Raw genomic sequence first — 24,503 nt, 5'->3', positions numbered from 1 at the left:
CATTATTCTCTCATATAAAACTATAAGCAGTCTGCTGTACAACACAGTATAATTTTAGCCACGTTTTGACTCAATAAAGGCCATTTGTAACACACAAGAAATTATTTTCAAACATGAAATGCATCTTGGCCACCAATCTGCTTCAAGTCACCAGCTCCTTACTCGTGGCAATATCCCATTTGCCTCTTACCATTCTCAAATGCCACTATAAACAGTTTATTGCATAACACAGTAAAGTTTAAGGGAAGCTTGGACACAAGAAAATTCATAGGTAATGAATTTTTTTTTTTTTCTGATGGACGAAGTCAGTGGGATCCACTCCTACTCACTTAGCTCACCCTACTCGGTGTGACTAAATACAGAATCAGCACTTTTCATTGGAAAATATTTTAATTTTTTTCACCACAGTGGCTCATACACACCTAATTATCTGAAATCTACTTAAAAAATTTTACTTAATATAACTCAATTTAAAAATTAGGCGTCAGATAAAATGAACGAATGTTAGCAAATATTTTCCCTTCAGATTGTCAGTGTTTATATCTTGGTCACCTGATGAGTGGCTGGCCAATGTTAGCAGATATTTCCCCTTCAGGCAGTCAGCACACCTTGACAGACATCTGTTTTGCATAAATATTCGTTAAAAAAAAAAAAAAAAAAAAAAAAAAAAAAAAAGGTATCTGCATTGTAAATCGATATCTATCCAAAATAAAAGTCCGTCAAGGTGAGTTGTTAGGCTAGAGGCAAAACACTTCTGCTAACTTTAAGAAATTTTAACTCTGAATCCTAATTTTCTATTAATAATTAAATTAAACACAAATTTTTGACTGAATTTCAAATAATTAGGTGTGCAAACCTATATGGTGGTAAAGATTAAAATATTTTCCAATTAAAATTGCCGATTCGGTTCAAGATTGCATGTTTGCATCTCGGTCAGCTGACCTTGTGGTGCTCCATTCCTTGCTCATTTTCCTCAGCTTTCTGATCTTCTTCCATTATACTCTCCACATTCTCGTCAACAACTGTCTAAACAAACATTCTTAGGGTTGTAGCTAGCAAAATACAGCCATTGTGTCAGTTATTATAATTGTTATTGCATCAGTGTTGTTATTTTATGTACCGTGTGTTAGTTATGTTGGTACAGGTAGCCTACATTCTAGAATGCTCTAGATTATCGGAATAATTGCTGGACAATATTGGAGAATTCGGACAAAGTATGGTAATAGTCTGGGGAATGGTACGTGGAGCCAGCCTTTTGCCATTCCCGGACTGGTCTACCCCCCCTTTAGTACGGAAATCAAGGGTCTCGTGTAATGAAACTTGTGACTCTCAGACTGTCTGGCAAGGATGCTACCTCAAGCAGAAAATATGGTGCTACTAAGGGTGCTGAGGGTTCCATGGGCAAGCCTAAAATGGTAAGGTTTTTGAGATTTTAGGCTATATGATTATAGGCCCCCACCCTACCTCCACTGAACCCATGTTATATCAAACTTACTATATGATAAACTGCTAGGAGATGGGTTTTCATTTGATAAAACCTCCCTGTAAAGCAAGGTAAAGATTGTTTTTTGTTGTATGGTTACCACCCAGAACTGTAACTACTTTCTCAAGTTACAGGAAACCATTAGGTTTGTCACTCGGTGTACATTCACCTGATGAAAAGGCAGACAGCACTACAACAAGCAAGAGGATGATGGTCACCATCACTACCAGATGTTAGCTGAGTATAAATATTATACCCATCCACCTACAGCTATCATGAAACAAAAGATCATCATCATCTAATCCTGTGTTGCCCCATGAGAAGCATAAAAGCCCAGGGCTAGGCACGTTGGTCCTGACATTTGAGATGAGACTGACATGCCTCATTCACCCCAGAGTGGCATTATGTGAGAATAAACCCCAACCACCCCTTGGATTAACCTGCACAGGCTAAATCCGACTGGAGCACCTTAATTACCCACTAAATCACGAAGCGCCATAATTTGGTTATATGGTTACCACCCAGCATAGTAAATGGTTTCCTGGTGTACAGGGAACCATTTGGCTCATCACTCAGTGTCACCCATTAAAAAAAAAAAAAAGTGTAGTCACTCATAGGCATACGGAGGAGGAATGAATGAAGGAAAGAAAGACAGAAGAGCACGGATGGAAAGAAGGAAGGACGGGAGGAAAGGGAAGCCATCCGAGAGTAGCACTACATCAAGTGAGTAAATGGTGCGTGCCCCCATTTACCACTAACAAAAGATCTTCTTAAATAATGCCTATGGGTATCACAGGATTATGAAGATCTTCTTAAATGATGCCTATGGGTATCACAGGATTATGATAATTGTGGTAGGTGGTGATGACCATCATTTACTTACTTGATGTAGTGCTGCCTACTTATTTCTTCACATTTATCATTCATTTTCTGTGTCTGCCATGCAGTCTTATTTCTTTCACAATTCCTGTCACTTTTTACTACTGTTCTTTCCACTTCAGGTGCCTATGCACTGAGTGACAAGCCTAATGGCTCACCGTATAACCACATAGTTGGGGTGATGCAGAGCCTATTAAAGTGCCCCTCTTAGGTGGTGGTGGTGCAAATATGGTGTAAATCCAGAAACCATGGCTCCATATTCTTCCCAAGCCTTGCTATGGCATAGCACTGTCTACCGCAAGGGAACACTGGTTCACTGTATGGGACGGCACTGCAGTAGCAGTTGTTTGCCTGCAATTGATGGGTTTACTTGGTCCGATAGACCAGGGTTGCTGAACAGCAACACTAGGATGATGTCCACCAACACAGTTTGATATCTACATCACACCCTCTTGCATCTCGACTCCTCCAGAACCATGAAATGTTCTTGCAATTTATACATAATACTACCAGATGTTATTTTGATTAAAAGAACATCATACAAGTGAAGGAATTTATGAAGGCTGTATCTCCTAAGCCAGACAAACCATCTGGCAGCTGCAACAATAAACCAAAGACAGCCCAGTGTTAGAAAGAATCGTAACAGAAAGTATCCACCCAAATACTGCACATTATACATAAGATGTCCAACTTCTCCATCTATCTATTGCCAGACGCCTCAATCCCGTTTGGGGTGGCCACAAACAACTTAAAAAATAAATAAATAAATAAAAATAAATGTAAACATCCATTCATCATCTGTCCTGCAGTGGTGTCTCAGACCACTTATAATTATCTGCAAGTAGGAAAGGTTTATCCCCTTCATTAAAATGTTGTGCTTTCCATTTTAATTAGGCCACAAAAAGACTGATTCAACTCAGAATAGATCTCTAGTGATTCAAGTAATATCTAACCCATCTAACTTTTAAATTATATCCGAAGCTGAAATAAATCAGATTATAGGAAAAATAACAACCACCACCTTCGACTTCAACACTGTCAAGTTCTCATTGTGAAACTTTTAAGTTTTTCTGCTATCCAATCCATTGTAAGTTAAAAATAGTCAACCAGATTTTCACGGATACCTATAAAGCTGATTCGTTGGTTTCCTCCAGTTTATACTGTAGTTACCAGCATAAGGAAAAGTAATGACATTTTTACCATATCTGTGACTAATATTAAGGACTTACTATACTATCATGAGAAAAAGTTTGCCCGCAATCCCCTCCAAGCATTCTATGCTGTTCACATTTCTCCACAAACGCTGAGTATCCTTCTTTTCCAGACACACTTACTGCTCTCTTCACACTGCTATTGAAAAATATTTCATGTAATACCTTCCACTGCTGTAGTCAGCAAGGAAGTGTTGGCGTGCTTCTCATTGTTGTAAAACAGGGAATGAAAACTTCCCAAATCTTAAATTGTATGTGAGATCTCACACACACACACACACACACACACACACACACACACACAGATGTATAGATTTATGGAATAGCCTGGACAAAGAGAACATCCAGTCTAAAAACTTAAACGAGTTTAAAGCTAAATTTGACTTACTGAGAAACAGCGATGGGAATACACGAGCATAGCATATTTCATGTGTATCTCAATTAGGTATATTGGGTAAATACATAAGTATTTGGAATGACTTAGACAAAAAGGTGGTGCAGGAGAAAAACATTCATGTGTAAAAGTAAACTAGATAAATGTGGATATGGAGACAGGACAACACGAGCATCGCTCAATTCCCGTATATTACAAATAGGTAAATAATGTAAATACACACAACACACACACATCTGCGTTCATGCATGATGCTACCAAAAACATCACAACCAAATCTGAGAGAATACTAAAGTGGCAAAAAACACAAATAAAACAACAAATGACAACATATGGAGACTTGTAATACAATATACTTTGAACTGTTTATAAATATTGGCCCAGATGTTAGGATGACATCCAAATTTTAAACTGTCTGAGATTTTTACACACACACACACAATTTGTCTGTGTTCATGCATGATGTTGCCAAAAACATCACAATCAAGTTAGAGAGAATATTGAAGTGGCAAAATACACAAATAAAACAATAAAAGACAACTTATGGAGACTTACAGTTCACTAGGTTCATGTTTCAAAATATACTGGGGCCAGAACAACAAATGTGCAGATGTTGAGTCATATCAAACTTACGGAGTATCGTGCGTCAGTGTTGCTGCTGCTGCTGGTGTAGCGTCTCCTCTTGTTGGTGGCAGTGTGAGACAGGGGTGGGGCTGCCACTCCACTCAGATTCTCTCCCACACCACCAGATGGCTCCTGATCGCTGCTCCGTCGTTTAGCCTGCACCACCTCCCCAATGCCGATCTTCCGCTTGCGTAGAGGAAGGAGGCTACCTAGTGCCTCTGGCCCCTCCACTCCTGACCCAACCACCTGGTTCCTGCAAGCCCAAAAGGATTCAAAGTCATGTCTGCAATTACTACAACCCCTTAAGTGCAAGAAAAGGATGGTTTCTTGCAGTGGTACTAATACCCAGTTGAATAAACGTCTCTTAATTCCCACAATTTCCCCAATGGAAGATTGTAGACTGCAGACAGGCAATTTCAGCCTGTAGTCCAACAAGTGGATGTTAACATGAGCCTGGAGCCACAAACACAAAAAACACAGGATTCACTTTTCATCAATGCCTGAATGACATGATTGTAGTTCACTTCACAAGTTGCTCTGCTAAAAGTTCTAAGTTTTTGCTTCCTGTTCTTGGTTTCTGAATTTTTCTCACCCCATTCTTTTATGGTAATTAGGGTTAGGATGATGATGACAAAGCACATGCTTACAATGCTTACAATAACAACGCTGTCTCATGACGTCTGATTACTGATACTGTATTACAGCAATAAACATGACAATTCACTTTGGATGCATTCCATCCTTAATTCCATTATCCCTGTTCCTTACAATTAACCTACACTATCAATGTTCAGTCACCGCTAACCCTAAGAAGTCATTATTCTTCACTCTGTTCTATCAGTTTTACAAGCTTCTCTAATACTACAATTGAGTATATGAGGCACCAGACAAATAAACAACATGAATATTAAATATACCCATACCTTCATCATCATTCACTCCCATTACTCACCTGGTCATCGTACTGAATTTAGTACACTGACAACCATGTCATGGTCGGGATGACTTTTTAGAGGTATTCCAACTAAAGCCTAAATATTTCACTTAGTTGAGTAATAATGATGATAATGAGTAACAAAAGAGCCTGTGTGTTAATACTGTCACTATTAACCCTCCCATGATTGGGACAACTATAATACATACTACTCTATCTACCATAAATAAAGCAAAGTGATTTTATCCAGCAGAGCAAATCACATGACCCTCAGTTAATATATCTTACATCAACCCAGCAGGAGTGTGTTCAAGGTACAGCGGGTAATGAGGTAGTTGATGTTGACTCCAGGACACATGTAACAACTAGGAAGACATGACAAGCAAGATTATAGATAAGACGTCTGTAAATAAAGAAGGCGTGTGCTTGGTTTCAGTGAAGTCAAATTTAACTGTGTGAACTAAAACTTCTCCTGTAATGTACTGTATACATGCTGACACCTTGTTTCACGAGATACAAAACTTTTGATTTGAATAACCCTTTCAATCCACTGACATTTTTAATTTATTATTCTGGCCTCTTGGCAATTTTGTTAAACTCTGGAGTGACCATCACAGTGAAGGGTTAGAAAGACTCCATTAACCCCTTCACAACATACTAAGCAACTTAACGCTGAAGTTAGAAGGAATAAAATGTCAACAGAGTGAAGATATTAAGATGCTATAAGCATTATGAACATTCATTTCCCATTTTACAGCAATTCAGTAGTTTACCATGTGCAATACTGTACTGAGTGAAAATGGGTTACACAAACTTGATAAAAACATATTTAAAGAAAATCACTCTTAAAATGACGAGAAGCTGCCAGTATGTTAGAATACTACTGTGGATGACACTGCTAGCTGGGTGTAAACAAAAGTATGAGGAAGTGATGCAGCAAATTTGAAAGTGTGCAGTTACTGTCACCATCTTCATGACCACAACTGGCCTGATCTTGGGAGGCAGCACGGACTCAAGAGCTCTATCTACTGCATCTATATATCATACCTATCCATCTATTTACTCTGTAATTCCTTACCTATCCATTAAAAAAATAAATAAATCTATTGTTTCATTAAGCTGATGAGTGGATGGAAAGCTCTTATATCTATCAATCTCATCCACCCATCTACTTTGTAATTCCCTTAAAAAAAATAAAAATAAAATAAACTAAAGCTGACAAATGGATGGTAGTGAAAGATGGGGCAGTGTGACTAACCTGGTCCTGGTGGAGGCAGCGTAGGCCCCGCTGGTGGTGGCTCGTGAGTGTGACCCCCCTGCGGTCCCCTCACCGCGCTCCGCCATAGGCTCTGAGATCAAACCCAGTCATGCCAACAACACCTGAAATGCAACACACAAATTAAGCACACCAATACTATGCAATACATAATAATTAAGCACTGATAATTATATAATGCAACAAACACTAATTAATGGCAGGTGGTGGCAACCTTCACCCACTAATTTGATGTTATGTGGCTCGTTTTCCTTCACCTTTTATAATCTTCTGTCTGCCTTCCTCTTCCATATTCTCCCATTCTTCCCCTCACTTCATACTCTTCTTCTTTCCATTACCAGTGACTGTACATTTAGTGACAAGTCTAATGGTTTCCTGTAACTCAGGAAACTATTTAAATTGCTGGAGGGTTACCATATAACAAATGAAAGTGTGATAGAGAGCCAACTATTGTGCCCTGCAACTGGGTGGAGCAATGCAGTGGCCCTCCAGGAACCAGACCTTCACACACTTCCCTGCACCTTGCTGTGGCACGGGGCGGTCCAACACAAGGGAACATCAGTTCACTTTAGGGAATGGCCTTGTAGGGACAATTGCTTTCCTGTGGTTGATGGGTCTGTTCAGACCGAGAGACCAGGGTCAACAACAATACAGAAAGAACACTGGAGAGGGATGCCTTCAAGCATTGGCACTTATATTGCCAGATGCATCAAAAGCCCAGTTCTACAAATCCCAGTCAGTACCCCTCCCCATCCCCTGAAATGAGGATGGGGATTACAGAAGGGCAGTTTCATCCTGCAGTCCACTGGGTTCACATACAGATGAACCTGGGGATACAACTACTACTATAGTAGCCGCAGCGAGAAATGAACGCTGTGGTGGGGCAGGCGGGATGACCTGGGATTCCCCCATTGTTGCCATATCCACATGTCACCGACCATAGAGGTAGGATGTCACCGACCATCGGCCACCGCTGCAGCCCCGCTCCATGATCCTTACCCTGTGTCTCTGGCTTTCTCTTTCTCTCTCGGTTTCTATATAAACTGGTGTATTTCCGAAACTAATTATGAAATTATTATGACTTTTGTTCCACACCACCTTTGAGGTAAAAATCAAGGAGAGTTTTCTGTATAAAGGTTTCCCCCCCCTCCTAAATGTGGCATATGAGCGGGGAGTGCGGCCTTGCCGATACCTCCGCCTGACCTATAATTATACACTCGCCAGAACTGACCTGCCCTCAGACAAGGGGGGGGAAACCTTTATACAGAAAACTCTCCTTGATTTTTACCTCAGTGGTGGTGTGGAACAAAAGTCATAATAATTTCATAATTAGTTTCGGATATACACCAGTTTATATAGAAACCGAGAGAGAAAGAGAAAGCCAGAGACACAGGGTAAGGATCATGGAGCGGGGCTGCAGCGGTGGCCGATGGTCGGTGACATCCTACCTCTATGGTCGGTGACATGTGGATATGGCAACAATGGGGGAATCCCAGGTCATCCCGCCTGCCCCACCACAGCGTTCATTTCTTGCTGCGGCTACTATAATACTACACTCAAAAAATCTGACAAAATAATTATGCAAATATAATCATATAATGCAAAATAATAACTGGAATTAAATGGCAGTGATCAAATAATTAAACCTTGTCATGCCTTCAATGCCAGCAATATAGTGCGCACAAGCACACACACACACACACACACACACACACACACACACACACACACACACACAAATTAACCACACATTATATAGCTACAAAGCAACACACAGCAATTAACCCAGTCTGGGGTGTTTTTTTCATCATATTCTTGCCACCCCTTGATGATTTTATTCAGCTTAGGAGAAACTTTTTGAAATGAAGGGGTTATAAAAAGCATTAATAACCCCCTTAACCCCAACTGCCGGGAACGTAATATGCAGTCGTGATTTTGGTGGACAGAGGCCACCAGGCGATGGAATATGCTGCAAATTCCTTCCCGCCATGGTTTGAACAAACTCATGTTTGATCTCCTCACCAAAGGGTAGGGACAAACTCCCACCACTACACGCAAGAGTGCTTCAGTCTGTCCCATGAATTTGCCAGGTGTAGAACGATATCTTCAGGTTCCTCCTTGTCCAATTTCGTTCCCACATCATGCAGACCCCTTGCCTCATCCACCCCTGCCAAGCCTCTGCCCAAAGATACTAGGAAAGGGCTCAGTGACACTGCCATAGGGTGCGTCTTGGATGCTACCGCGTCTAATTTATCTAGCAGTGGAGAAGTTATCTTGCTGAAAGCGAAGCCAAAATCGGAACTGCGCGCACACGCACAAAGACATCCCACTTCAATCGTCGAAAGTTACTCATCTTCTTTACATCCTTACTCTTCGACATGACACCAACAGACCTGGGGATGGTTTCACTTGCATGAAGGAGAGTTAGTGAGTATTAGTGTCTTTAATTTGTTTCTCTAACTGGCATAATTTCAGAAATATTAAGCAATTTTGGGAAAACTGTCCGTACTGAGAGGACGACTGTGTTATAAATAGCCCGACGTCTAGGGATTAATATTAGGCATTTCCAGACCTGAATAAAATAGTATGGATGAAAAAAATAATAATAATAAATAAACAAATAAATAAAAAAGTTGGGCAAGAGGGGTTAGATGATGTCTGAAATGATCAACAGGGCTTCTGAAGTCCCATGAAGATTTTTGTCATATGTATACTGATATAATATGGTGCCCTCAGGAAAAAAAAAAAAAAAACAACAACAACAACAACAACTAAAGTCAAGTTGTTTTGCACCAAATGTGCAGCAATATACTGTATGTACAAGTATAAATATTTTTTTCACCAACAACGCCTCACCATCCACTCACTCAATGTAGTGCTGCTTTGGGTGTCTGCCCTTTCTTGTCGTCCTTCCTCTTCTGTCTTTCTTTCCAACATTCTTTCCTCCTACAGGTGACTCTACACTGACTGAAAGCCATATGGTTTCCTGTACACCAGGAAACCATTTACAAAGCTGAGTGGTAACCATATAACCAAATTATGGCACCTGGAGGTTTGGTCGGTAATTAAGATGCTCAAACAGGATTCAGCCTGTGTAGGTTTATATCCAAGGAGTGACTCAATGAGAAAGTGTTCTGAGGAAGATGACATCACTGACGGAGGAGGGAATACCAGTACAGTAACTTATATGCACAAGATAAGGGGAATTAAATCATGTGAGTTTAAGGAAAAAGGAGAATGTTAAAAACAAAAGAAACAAGTGACCTAAGTACAGAAAAATCTGAACTAGATAATGAGTGAAACAACATTCTAGTTTAAGGAAAAGAGCAATATTTAGATAAAAAGATGCAAATAAGCTATGTATGGGGGAGAGAGAGAGAGAGTTAGTTACCCATAGCATCAATGATGTATTACTTATTCTTAATACTTTCAATTTTATTCTGCTTAGCGGACTTTTCATACAGCTTTCACTAACTCTTTCAATGCTTGAAGTACAGTATTTTCCAAATATAATAATAATAATAATAATAATAATAATAATAATAATAATAATCCATCCATCCATCATGCAATCCCACATTGCCCCATGAGAAGCGTAGAAGCCCGGGGCTAGGCAAGTTGGTCTTGACATTTAAGATGAGTGATAATAATAATTAATTGGTTTTACACCAGGTAACCCCAAAGGGCTAAGGCGTTGTCCTTGGGTAGGGAACTTCGGAACTGGAGCATACATTATTAAGGTAAAGAAAGTATAATGCATTGTATATGCTGCTCACTCAAAATTGTTGTTACAGAAGTTATTATTAAAGATCCAGGTTTCCAATACTCATTAAGACTTATTTTGCACATATTCAGTGTGGTGTGCGCTGAACACAGAAAACTTTGCAATAACATAAATTAAAGTCTGCTGTACACTGTACAAAAAATCAAGTTGATTTATTCATCATCCACTCACTTGATGTACAGTAGTGCTGCCTACTTCCTTCTTAACCTTTATCATTCTTTATCTGTGCCTGCCCTCGTCTCTTCCTATTTCTTCCATCTTTCCTGTCACTTCTTGTTGCTTTTCTTTCCTTTACAGGTGACTTTACATTGAGTGACAAGCCAAATGGTTTCCTGTAAGCCAAGAAACCATTTACAACGCTGGGTGGTAACCATATAACCAAACCATACGTGCTCCCTACTTGTCAGCAAGTGGGTTGGTGGAGGGTTAGTGCCCCTCCCTGTAAAACAAATAACTCAAAGTCAAATGGCCACCCCTTACGGGATTGTGGCATCTGGCAATAGATAGATAGATAGATAGATTTATTCATACTTTCCTTGCGTACATCTTACAACTGCTTAATCTTCAATTACTGTAATTGACTGAAAACTTGTTTACATACTCATCCATACTGATCTTTTCAGTTTTGCCTGTTCAGTTCTCAGTACACCAAAATCATTAGGTCATGGGCTGAGTAAAGGGGGGGAGGGAGATAATATGTCTGGCTATAGACAGACACAACCAGATTATTTCACTTAAAATCTGGGGAATCCTCTAGCAGTGAATGGGGCAGGAACAACCTCCATAGGAAGCGTTATGAGGAACACACTGAGGTGGTTTGGCCATGTGGAGAGGATGGAGGGTGAAAGACTGACAAAGAGAGTGTATGTGAGTGAGGTGGAGGGGGAAAGAGGGAGGGGGAGGCCGAGGATGAGATGGAGAGATGGGGTGGAGAGGTATATGAGAGAGGGGGGTGTGAGTTGGGAGCAGGGGAGTGAAATCGCGGGGGACAGGGCGACTTGGAGGCGATTTGTTTGTGGCCACCCCAAACGGGATTGAGGCGTCTGGCAATAGATAGATAGATAGACCAAATTCAAGGGATTAAAAAAAAAAATAAATGAAAAAAAAAAAAAAAAAAAAAAAATGAAAAAATAAAAAGGCCTGCCCTCTGGATGTAGGAAGGGAAATGGCACAGTTGACAGGTATGGCTTCTGTCAGCAGTTAACCCCTTGAACCAGATAGTTTTTTTTTTTTTCTTTTTTTCCCTCTATTATCAGGTTATTTTTTCAACTAGTGATGCTATGAACTGGAGGTGCTGGGTATACTCGTCTTGAATTCTTTCATTATTAAAGGGTTCTCCTGACTAGAATAAAATGTCTGGTAACAGCAAGAATGAACTACACAGGGTGTCCTGCGGCTGAAGATGTTACTGTCTGTAGAGTAGGTCCTCATTATGTATCACTGTATTTGACATTATTTCCATTAATCTTCAGTACATAGCAAAGAAACTGCTCAGTAAAGTTCCAATGCTACTAATAAGGTTTGCCAGTCTCTTCCAACAGAAAATATTTACAGTACTAATTGTGTGGAAAAAAAAAGATATTTTGGAAAACTGCTGACTTCAAACGAGGGCTGCCTGTCTGAGGGGAGCTTACTGGAGGCAGTAACAGCTCCCTACATGGGATATATATTCATCATGAAGCAGGCTTGTTTTCCAAACACCACAACTTTTTCAAAATAAATGGTATTGTAAACAGGTGGTGGGTGGTGGTGACTATCATCCACTCAATACAGTGCTGCCTACTTCTTCCTTCATCTTTATCATTCTTTTTCTGTGCCAGCTCTCCTCTCTTCCTATCTCTCCCATCTTTCCTGTCACTTTTTATTACTTTTCTTTCCTTTTCAGGTGGCTTTACATTGAGTGACAAGTCTACTGGCTTCCTGTTAGCCAGGAAACCATTTACAATGCTGGGAGGTAGCCATATAACCAACCCATGTGTTCCCTATGTGTCAACAAGTGGGTTGGCGGAGGGTTAATGCCCCTCCCCATACAACAATTAACTCAAAGACAAATGGCCACCGCATATGGGATTATGGCGTCAAGCTATTGACAGTATATAGGGTAAACTGGCAAATTGGCTTCACTGGCATCAATGGAACTTTAGAAGATAGCTTTTCTGCTTACTATGGACACGTGAAAGTGTATACAGTAATATGTAGGAGGACTCCCGGTACTCTGGGAAACAGAGCACGAAGTCTATGCCCAGAGTTGGGGGAGGGGGGGAATGAGCAATAAAATATGAGGCTTAAGATGAAGACTTGTTGCATGGACAACATTTTCTAGCACTCTACCTTAACAATGCATTTTATATATTACACTTAAAGCAACTTGGTAATCGTTTGTACGAGGTCTGTCCAAAAAAGAAACCAAGCTTTTTAAATAGCACACCAAGTAACTGGCGTAGAGTAATTGCAACGGAAGCGCTGGTTAGCAGCAACTTAGAGCTACTGTCTAACATTAGTCGCACCACACCATGTCAATCAGTATTTGAGGTACATACACTTGAATGAACATGTATTTAGTCACTTTGTGCACTTGGCAATTTGTTGCAAGTTGAACAATGAAGGATCTTGAGTGACAGGTTTGCATGTAACTGTTTGAAACTGGGATGCATGTAACTGTTTGAAACTGGGAAAAACTATTGGGCAGAGTTTTCAAATGTTGCAACAAGTTTATGGGGAGGATTATTTGAACTGTATGAAACATCACAAGTAGTTCAAGCGGGTCAAATCAGGAAGATCATCCACCTAAGACTATCCCAAATCTGGACAGCCTTCCATGTTGAGACAACAATCACACTAAAAAAGCGTGTGCTGTGATGATTGAAAATCATCCCAACTGTCCATAAAGTTTTCAATAGGCAGGCATCCGTAAAAGTTTGTGCCATACAATTTAACCAAAAAGCTGATGAAGCAATGTGGTGTCACAAAATCTGTTACATGTCTGCTGACAGATGAGCAAAAAGACAACCATGTCACAGTCAGACAGGAGCTGTTTGTCTGAATGCTGATGAAAACTTCTGGAAAAATGTCATAACAGATGATGACACATGGGTGTGCAGCTATGAGGTTGAAACAAAGACAGTTTTCACAGTGGGATGGAACATCGTCACCGCAACCAAAATAAGGATGTCAGAGTCGCTCATGTGAAGGTGATATTGATCATCTTTATTTTATGGGAAGGGCATTGTTCATCGTGTTTGTTCCACGTGGTCAGACAGTCAACGTTTTGCTTGGACATCCTGAAGAGTTTGTGTGAGGCAGTGCAAAGGAAGAGGCCTGAAGCAGGGACAAACAAAACCTCGATGTTGTTACATGACAATGCACCTACTCACACACTGCTCCTTATCTGTGACTTCCTGGCAAACCACAAGACAACTATCAGCCCCCAAACACCCAGTTTTCTGGATTTGGCCCCTGCAGCCCCCCCCCCCACCCAAGCTGAAATCCACCTTTAAAGGTCGCCAATTTCAGACGATAAAAGATATAGAAGAGAGTTCACCAAGTGCACTAAACACACATTAACTCAAGGGCGTTTACCTCAGCGACTAAGTAGGCATGATGCAGTTAGTGTAAGACTAAAGCTAAAGTCACCAGTACCCAGTGCTCCCGTCGTGATCACGCTACACTAGATAGATGGTGCATTATTTAAAAAGTTTGGTACTTTATTGGACAGATCTACCCCCTGGGGGTAGGGGGGGTTTTCAAGAATACTCTCCCAGTATCCCTGCTTGTCGTAAAAGGTGACTAAAAGGGTCGGCAGAGGGTTAGTGCCCCTCCCTGGAAAACAACTAAAAAAACAAACAATAAGCCTCGGACAAGGACTGACCAAACGATGACGACCAAGGACCGGACAAAGGACATGGTTATCGGAACGTGGAATGTAAGGGGAGCGAATGATGAGGTGAAAGAGAGAGAGATTGTCCAGGTGCTTGAGGGTGTGAATGTGGATATATGTGGAATAACTGAAACAAAATGGAGAGGAGAAAGTGTGAGAGAATGGGAGTATGGATGGGGTATATGTGCAGGAGTAGGTGAGAATGAGAGGGCAAAGGAAGGAGTATGTATAGTTGTGAGTAAAAGATGGAAGAAGAGCATAAGACAGTATGGATAAGTTGGGTCAAGGATTGTGTGGGTAAAGTTGAAAGTCGGAATACAAATGTGGGCAATTGTATGTGTGTATGCGCCAACGCAAGATCGTGCTAGAAGAGTGAGAGAAGAGTTCTGGACAAATGTGGAAGTGTGCATGGAAAAGTCTGGAAGGAATGAGAGAGTGTTTTTGATTGGTGATATGAATGGTAAAGTTGGGAATGTGAAGGTGGATGGAATAGTTGGTGAGTGGGGTGTGCCTGCTGAGATAGATGAGAATGGGAGTGCGTTAGTGGACATTTGTGCTGGGAGGGGGTTGGTGATAGCCAATACCCTCTTCAGGCACAAAATGATCCACAGGTATACATGGCGAGTGATGAGAAGGGTGGGTGGTGAACTGAATGAAAGGAAGGCAATGAATGATTATGTGTGTGTGGATGAAAGGATGCGAAGATGTGTAATGGATGCAAGAGCATATAGAGGTTGGGGGAGTGGACTTTCTGACCACCACTTGGTGGAGGTCAGAATCAAGGTCGAAGTAAAGTGGAGAAATAGAAGAAGGGAAGGACGGGAGGAAGGAGCAGATGTAAGGAGAGTGGAAAGGTTACAAGAGGATGAGAAACATGCAGAATATAAGAGAAGTGGAGGAATGATTGGGTAAATATGAACTGCAGCAGATGAGGGATGTGGAAGGTGTGCACAAGATATTCACAGAGGAAATAAGTGCAGCATGTGAGGTGGTGTGTGGGGTGAAGAGAAGACAAAAGGTGGTGCAAGGAACAGCATGGTGGAATGAAGAGGTGAGACAGGATGTGGCACAAAAGAAGAAAGCATATAATGAATGGATGAGAAACGGGGGCATGGAAGAAGCTGAGAGATGGAAGAGAGTTATACATAGAAAGGAAGAGAGAGGTGAAAAGATTAGTAAGAGAGAGTAAGAAGAGAGAGGATGAGGAATTTGGAAGAAACTTGAGTGTCAAGTGAAGGGAAGGTAAGAAAATGTTCTGGAAAGAGGTGAAGAGAGTCAGACAGGGAGGCAATGAAGGTAGTAGAGGAATGAAAGATAAAAATGGTAGATTACTAGTGGAGAAGGGAGAAAAAGTGAGCAGATGGAGAGAACACTTTAAGGAATTGCTGAACAAACAGAATGAAAGTAATGCAAGTATAAGTGGCTAGGGAATGGCTGGAAGAAGGAGGGAGGTGAGAAGACAGGAATAAATCAGTAGGATGGAAGTTGTGGAAGCAATGAAGAAAGTCAAAATGGGGAAAGCCCCAGGAATTGATGGAGTGTGTGGTGAAATGCTGAAGCATGGGGGAGGGATAGTAGTAAAATGGATGTGGAAGATGTGCAGATTGGCCTGGGAGGAAGGTAGTCCTGGATGATTGGAAGTCAGGTATAATTATTCCCTTGTACAAAGGGAAAATGAAGTGTGTGGTAATCATAGGGGCATTTGTCTTCTTAGTATAATAGGCAAAGTATACAGCAGGACACTTACTGAGAGAGTTCAGGAAATAACAGAGGAATTAGTTGGAGAAGAACAGGGAGGATTTTGAAAGGGAAGAGGTTGTGTAGATCAGATATTCATTCTTACATCTTTAGTGGAAAAGTGTCTACAGAAGGGAAAGAAGTTTTATGCAGCCTTCATGGATTTGGAGAAATCATACAACAGGGTGGATAGAAAGGATTGTGGAAATTATTAAGAATATATGGAGTAGATGGGAAGCTGTTGAATGCTGTGAAGAGTATGTATGAGGGTGCTAAGGCTCCAGTGTGTGTGGATAGTGAATGGAGTGAGTCTTTCTATTTGAAGGTTGGGTTGAAACAAGGATGTGTCATGTCTCCATGGTTGTTCAATCTGTATATCGATGGGGTTATAAAAGAGATATATACAAGGTAGGGCAGTGGATGTTGGAGTGGCCCTAATGAGAGAGGGCAGTGTTTGGAAACTCCCTCTACTGTTGTTTGCAGATGATACTGTGTTCTTAAGTGAAGACTAAGGGGACATGCAAGGCTTGGTGGATGAGTTTGGGAGTGCGTATAAGAAACGGAATTTGAGGGTGAATGTTGGGAAGAGTAAAGTTATGGTCTTCGAGAGAGGTGAAGTCAGTGAATGTATAGTGACGTTGGATGATGAGGAAATGGAAAATGTGAGTACGTTTAAGTACTTGGGTTGTGTGATGAGTAAGGATGGAAGTTTGGAGAGTGAAGTGCCTGAACGGGTACAACAAGGAAGAAAGGTTGCTGGTTCCTTGAAGGCAGTGATGAGAAACAGGGAAGTGAGCATGGAAGTGAAAAGGTTATTATATGACAATATTGTGATACCAACTCTTACGTATGGAAGTGAAGTTTGGACGCTGTTGGAGGGACACAAGTCAAGAGTGAGAGCAGTGGAAATGAGTTATTCAAGAGGAGCCTGTGGAGTCGTATGGAGAGACAGACTGACAAATGAGGATGTGAAGGAGCATTGTGGTGTGGATGTGGAAGTGATAGGAAGCATTAGGAGAAACACACTGAGGTAGTTTGGCCATGTGGAGAGGATGAAGAGTGAGAGAGTGATGAGGAGAGTGTATGTGAGTGAGGTGAAGGGGGAGAGAGGGAGGGGAAGGCCATGGATGAGATGGTGGGATGGAGTGGAGAGGTATATGAGAGAGAGGTGTATGAATTGGGAGCGGGTCAGTGAAATGCCGGGGGACAGGGTGACGTGGAGGAGATTTGTTTGTGGCCACCCTGTATAGGAGATTAAGGCATCTGGTAAATAGATAGACAGATTTTTTTTTCAATGGTTTTCTTGGTGTTTAGCATTACTTTGGATATTCCTGTGTGTGTTTTGATTTTTAAATGTGGCAGATTGACCCGAAAACAGTGTCAAAATTAGGAGGGGTACTGTACAAATGGTGGTGTATGGGTAGGGTGTTTTATGGTTTTCATTTTTTTTTTTGCATGGTTATCTTGGCATTGATAATTATTTTGGATAATCTCATGTATGTTTTGATGTCAAAATATGGCAGAATGACTGGAAAATACTGCCAAAATAAGGAGGGGTACTGTACATACAGTAGTGTTTAGGTAGAGTGTTTTTTGGCTTTCAGTGGTTTTTCTGCATGGTTTTCTTGTTTAGCATTACTCTGGATATTCCTATGTGTGTGCTGATGTCTAAATATGCCTGAATGACCAGAAAACACTGCCAAATTACACACAGGTACTGTACAGATAAGTTGGGCATAGGTTGGAGGTGGGTATAGGTATGGTCTGGGTATGGTAGGGGAATAGAGCTCATTATCCAGATGTTGCCACTACCCAGACATGCCTTTGGCTCTATTATGTCTGAATAAATTATAATTTATTACATAATTATAAATTATAATTTTATTCATCAACAGAGATTCTGAACCCTTATTTTTGCTTCACTCCTCGGCTGCAATTCGAAACTGAATATAATCATCTGCTAGCACCAATCATATTGTCATACCGTTTATAAAGGTTCCAACATGCTTGCATTTGCCGGCCTTGGTTACCTACTGGCGGCTCTCCACACTTCAATCTCTGGCAGCCTCCCTGTTCAGTCCCTTATCCCTGAGGTCAATCTATGGCATTAGGTCTTTTACTGGACTGCCTCTCGCAACCCTACCCTTGACGTTCACCTCTCACCTACTGCAACTGTTAACTTCTCTTCACACGGTCAAACCATCTCAATCTACTCCTCCTCATCACAACACCAATATATTCAAGTCCCATCCTTCCTCTCAACCCTTCACCCACATCCCAGCCCCCCCAGGCCACACATTCAAGGACACACTACACATCCATCTAATCACTATTGCTTGTATACATCTGAGCTTACATGCCGTATACAAGAATCCCTTAGCTTGCTCCAGCCCCACCTCCAGCACCTCTCTCAATCAGTACATACTTTCCCAAACACAACACACATCTCATCATTAATCATCATCAGCCGGACCTCCTTTCCCACCCTTGGGCAGGGTGAGGAGTAGCAACGTAGAAACAGCAAATGTTTGCCCAATTCAATAGGACACGCTACCATTCATCCACCATTCAAGCCCTCGAAACCCTAGCTCTATCTGATAGGCCAAAAAAAAAAAAAAAAAAAATTTCAACGTGTTCTGTAGCTTCACAACACACAAAATCAATATTTTGCAGCCTACCTCTAATACCACTGTATACATCTCTTATTCACCCACTAACACAGACACTGCACATGATGGAAGTTATTTTCCATACCCTTACGTCAAACTACGCATGACCACACTCACTCTGCTTTGACAGTACTGCCAAGAGCCTTAGATACAACTTTTGTTTTATGTCACCAAATTAAAGGTGAAGTGGCCTAATCACTAGGGAGCTGGCCTGTAGTCCAAATAGACCCAGGTTCGAATCCCCAATGGGGCAGGAAACAGATTCAGGATTTGAATTTTATTCAAGCAGACTTTACTGATCTACCACACAACCTGCCGTACAAATGTCCCCCCCCCCCCTGCTAATACCAGTACACCAGTCCTGTATGAGAAAACCCTAGCATATAATATACAGTAAACTCTCAATTATCTGTTGTCGCGATATCCGGCCCAATGCACTATCTGGTGCTCCTGGCTCGGATCTATTAATGCAATATCCGGCTAAATTATGCAATATCCAGCACCAGAATGGGACGTAACAGGGTGTTCTATGCAATATCCACTATCAAGGTGTACCAACCAGCTTGTAAATGGTATTTTATCATTATTTTGTTGTATTTTAAACTTAAAATTCATGTTTTACTCATAGGAAAGCTTTTAGGATAGAAAGCTCTTGGATAATAACATAACATTTGGCTCAGTGCCGAATACCGAGCCAATGGGTACCATGAAATATCCGGCACAGGGCTTGGCTGAATTATGCTGGATAATTGAGAGTTTATAGTAATCATTATAGACAGTGGGTGTTAGTGCCAAAGTGGTGACATGTGGAGGTGTATGGAAATAGGAGGACTACTGGGCCACTGCAATAGGCTGTGAAGCCTATGCCCAGAGTCCACACACACACACACACACACACACACACACAGTCTAAAAAACTAAAATGAGTTTAAAGCTAAATTTGACTTATTGAGAAACAGCGACGGAAACCCACAAGCATAGTACATTCCGTGTATATCACAATTAGGTATATTAGGTAAATACTTAAATATTTGGAACGACTTAGACAAAGAGGTGGTGCATGAGAAAAACATTCATGTGTGTAAAGGTAGACTTGATAAATGTGGATATGGAGACAGGACAACACGAGCATTGCTCAATTCCTGTATACTACAAATAGGTAAATACACACACACACACACACACACACACACACACCAGGTGAGGATTTTGTGCAATACGGCATCAAAAAGCAACTACCGGTAGTCATTCCTTGTTTTTCATGGCTTCGATTTAACCAGTTATGTTTTTTCTCAGATAAGTAAACCATCATAAAATACACTCTCTTAGCTGTATTCTGGGCTGACTTAAAAAAAAAATCTGTTGATATATCCTCTGAAAACAAACTTTAAAATGTAGATTCCAATGTTTGGTAATGCTTTGGGGCACTGCAACAAGTTTTAGACAATCACAGGTAAATTATAATTGTGGGGACTTGCGTTTGTTCGAACACCCAACATCCATCCCCTCCCCCTTAAAAAAAAAATAAATAAATAAAATAAAAAAAGAGAGAGCTATCTGGAACAATCTCCATTCTGTTTACATCCTTATGAATGTGGGTGTTAATTTACAAGCTTATTCCTGCTACTAAATATGTTTTTCCATCAACTTATGGAAAGGCAATTTGTTTTGCAGGGGTTTATTAATCTGCAGATTGCACAATTTGCTACCTTTTTTATCCCACCCCGTGGTATGCGAAAAATGAAGAAAAAAGTTTTTTTTTCTTAGTTTTTTGTTTATTATAAACTTGAAGATAATCATCCAGGGCATTATCTGGTGAAAAGAAACAATCTCTCTCTCTCCCTCTCTGTCTTTGCATCAGACCATGCATAAGTTTAAGTAGGGGGGCAATGAAAAAAATGAATTAAAAAGCTGTTTTTGTTTATCATAAACTTGAAGATAAACATCCAGGGCATCATCTGGTGAAAAGAAAAAAATCTAGCTCTCTCTGTCTTTGCGTTGCGCCATCCGTAAGTTTGCGAAGAGGTGGAGTAGTTAGCAGTAATGCATGGCCAGCACAGCCCAAGCTGTGGCTCACAATGTGACACTACCTAGCCTGAGCTGCGGCTCGCAATCCACGGGTTAATGCTAGCTGTATCTAACCCCACCAGTTCAATGCCTTCCTTAACATACATAAAACTGGTTCAAGATAAAAATACTAACTAGTTATGTTCCACATTTGTGGCATTTATGTAAGAGCAACACCAGCAAACAATAAGTCCAAGAATACAGTACCTGGCATCCCCCCCAAAATGGGGTCTTTTCTCATAATTCAGCTACAGTATATGACTAGCCTATGGTACCTAATACCCCTTTACATTGTTCCATCACCCAATATTAGAATGTACTTGTTTAAGGTGTATTTTGAGATGACTGAACAATAGCCTATGGTACCTAATAACCCTTTACATTGTTCCATCACCCAATACTAAAATGTACTTGTTTAAGGTGTATTCTGAGATGACTGAATAAGTTTTTCAACCCATCTAGAAATACACCTTAACCATGGACTGTAGCAGAGGGGTTGCAAAACAGGCTCTGTAGCATAGCAATATACTGTAGCAAGTTTGGTGACCACTGCAAAATGACTAAATATCCATCACCATTTTAGAAATGGTACTGAACATATGTGAAACATTTTTCAATTCAAAATAGTTATATACTGTACGGGGATTTTGTGGTCAAAATTTTCCAACTGGTAGGAAACCATTAATTACATGAGCAGAACTCACTCCTATCAAAGCCTAAATCACTGCCATTTTGTTGAATAAGCCAAATCATGAGAAAGACAAACTACTTTTGATACTGTATTCATGTTTCCCTCTCTTCCCTTACCCACTGTTGGCCCTGCATTCGATTTTATAAGATTTTTAAAGGCAGGGTTCAGACTTCCTTGGGTGCTAATGCCAAAGTAACTGAATCAAGAAGGAATGCGTTTTATTTATAGTACTGTACTGTTGCTTTGTTTCTGGGTTTAACCTAAGGAAGTGATGAGAGATAATAGAATGCCTACCGTAATTATCCCATAAAAAGGGAGTGACGCTTGGTCCTAAGAAACTTCATGAAGCATCATTAAAAATCCCGCTCATATGAGGTACCGGTAGATCACGTGTAGTTGACTCAAATGGGATAGGTTGCATGCCATGATTTCAGCAAAGTGCAGTACAACAGTGGTAGCTGTAACGTCCAGCTCACCTGGGCTTGGACCTAGTGGACAACAAGTTAGCCTTTTCTTGCAGTCCTCCTTGTCCTTTGAGAGGATGCAGGAGGGGGATTTACGGATATTTGTATCATTGGATAGTTTCACCTATAATCAATCAAAACTGCCAACAGCAAAGCTACAAATAAGTATGGCCACCTGTACATCATCAAAGATAATGGGTTAAGTGACATATTCCAACATCTCAAAATAAAGGGATCTTAATTTTTTGCATTCCTTTGTTAAAGTGCCTGAATATGAGAGAACAGACCATCAGTAACTTACTTTGAGCTCAATTTTGTTCAAATGATGCAAGCTTCCTCTTCATGTATTCCCACACTGATAGTGGTCATGGTAGGCTACAGCTGTATTTTCTAAGGTCCTTTCAATTTTGAGAAATAAATAATAATAAAACTAGACATATCCACAAACAAATCATGACCCTTATGGTTACTGTTTCTTTTACCTATACTTCTGAGACGACAGGCTATTTCCTGTTTCCTAATGTCCAAGCACTCTAACTCCATACCCAACCTGCCCATCCTGCAAATGAACTCCCCCCCCCCCAGACAAAGCAATACGCCAGCAATTTTTATCTATAGTCATGCTAACCATGATCACTATGCAACCTGACAGCCACAACATAGCAACCTAGCTCAAAAAACTCACAGGACACAAGGAGGTAAAAATGTCAATGGTACCCTAAGCTACACATTACTGCCCACCCACACCATTTCTAACCCTAATATGGCATAGATAACAATAGTATTTAATTTACCGCAGCAGCTAAGCCTTACAGCCCTGCCCTAAAGCCTCTCACTCAGGATATGGAAGCTGTTATCATGAAAGAGCACGAATCCCAAAACAAAAGCTATCACCCTTCCTGTTTCCTCTTGTCAGTCCTCTAGAAAACTACAAGAAATGGAGGATTATAGGAAAATAAAATCCCGTCCTCCAACCCACGGAAATAGGCTTTCGGGGTGTGTGGAGAGCACGTGGTCGCCTCCCTGGAAAAAATATGAGAGGAAATAGCCAATGTGTAAAAACGCTTCGAATTTGACACGACTCCATGCTCCTAGGTGGCTCCCTCCTCACTTCTATTTTCAATTATTCTTCCCTATTTACCCCTACTGCCTCTCCATTATCCACCCTCAAAATAAATCAAGGAGTATGGTTCACCCTGATGGCAAACACCAAGCGGTAAAGAGAATCATGAAATCGATAAAAAAGACGCAAATAAAAGGCTTCCTCGAGCCTTCCGCTGCGAGACTGAGCTGCCATTGTCGCATCCATGGGGGAACCTGCGCTTTATTTTCCACCATTTTACAGGTTTTGTGGACCATTCAAGGGCCTCTAATGTGCTTCAGTAGATCAGTCACACAGAAAACACATTAATGGAGAAAGAAATGCTGGACTTACTAGTATGGTGACATTAATTTTGTCGGAAACGCAGAGGAGAGAGTGGCTCAGGCTGGCCCAGCTCGACATAAACACTCGGTCCGTCCTGGCCAGCTGGGTCGCACCTCACCCCTCCACCAATAAAAGTAGTTCTCATCAACTTTACATTTTTTACGCAGCAGATGCACTATTTGGAGAAAATTATATAGATTATACAAAAATTACGTTATTAAGTGTATTTTATTTACCCTCTGCTTACTCGATAAAGCAAAAGTAAGCCTAGTCCCTGATGCTGTTTTGTAGGCTTAAAAATCGTGCACGAGATCATTGGGAAAGCATTACATCCAAATACGAGCACTTTATGAATTACAGTACTCTCATTACCATCAAACTTAAGAGGATATTTACTGCACCCGAAAAGCCCGTCAGGCAAACAGCTGATTGACATATTCATCCGCGTGGGTCAGCATGGCCTTTGACCAGAGTGTAAATTTCGCGAAACACAAAAACATATCCTGAAACAATTTTTAAAAATCTGTATACACCTCAGTCATCTAACCATTACTCTCACAGCACATTATTTGTATTGTTTACGGAAAACAGTACAGGTATATTGTTTATGATGAGCTGATACTGTCAAATGTTCCTTGGTAAACAAAGAGCAATAGTTGTCAAGTTTAAATTACAAATTTTATTAATTACAGTTTGGTATTACAGTAAAATAGGCCTCTCTCTTACAATGCTCTGTGTTAACATTAGGAAAAGTTCTAGCGGCTGTTATTCGAGAAGCTACGCGTACTTAGAAAAACGAAAAAGGGGAATAGGCTAGCAACTTTGGTAAAGGTAAACATAAATGGAAAATTCTATCGACAAACTTAATATTATTGTCTACATTAACTCAAAAGACAGATAAGGCATATCATAAGACTAAGATCGACTCTTCTTTCTCGACAAAAATTCATTACGCAACAATAACTGAGAATTTATAAGTCAACACAT

The 24,503-nt window shown here is 40.7% G+C and overlaps 1 protein-coding gene across 1 annotated transcript in view; it reads right to left on the bottom strand.

Moving 5' to 3' along the window:
• ctrip (E3 ubiquitin-protein ligase ctrip) overlaps positions 1-23,590 on the bottom strand; it is a 171,111-nt gene extending 147,521 nt beyond the window's left edge. Inside the window, exons 1-3 of the mRNA XM_080273171.1 lie at positions 23,526-23,590; positions 6,784-6,905; positions 4,601-4,844 (exon numbers count right to left, since the gene is read on the bottom strand). Coding sequence (XP_080129297.1) covers positions 4,601-4,844; positions 6,784-6,869 — 330 coding nt within the window. The 5' untranslated portion in view covers positions 6,870-6,905; positions 23,526-23,590. The remainder of the gene's footprint in view (positions 1-4,600; positions 4,845-6,783; positions 6,906-23,525) is intronic.
• Between the last annotated feature and the right edge of the window lie 913 nt (positions 23,591-24,503).

This window comes from Coenobita brevimanus, chromosome 53, assembly GCF_032717465.1.
Source record: "Coenobita brevimanus isolate Jiangsu-jjx chromosome 53, ASM3271746v2, whole genome shotgun sequence".
Lineage (NCBI taxonomy): Eukaryota > Metazoa > Arthropoda > Malacostraca > Decapoda > Coenobitidae > Coenobita > Coenobita brevimanus.
The sequence above is the reverse complement of the archived record's forward strand: the minus strand, read 5'-3'. Positions and strand labels throughout refer to the sequence as shown.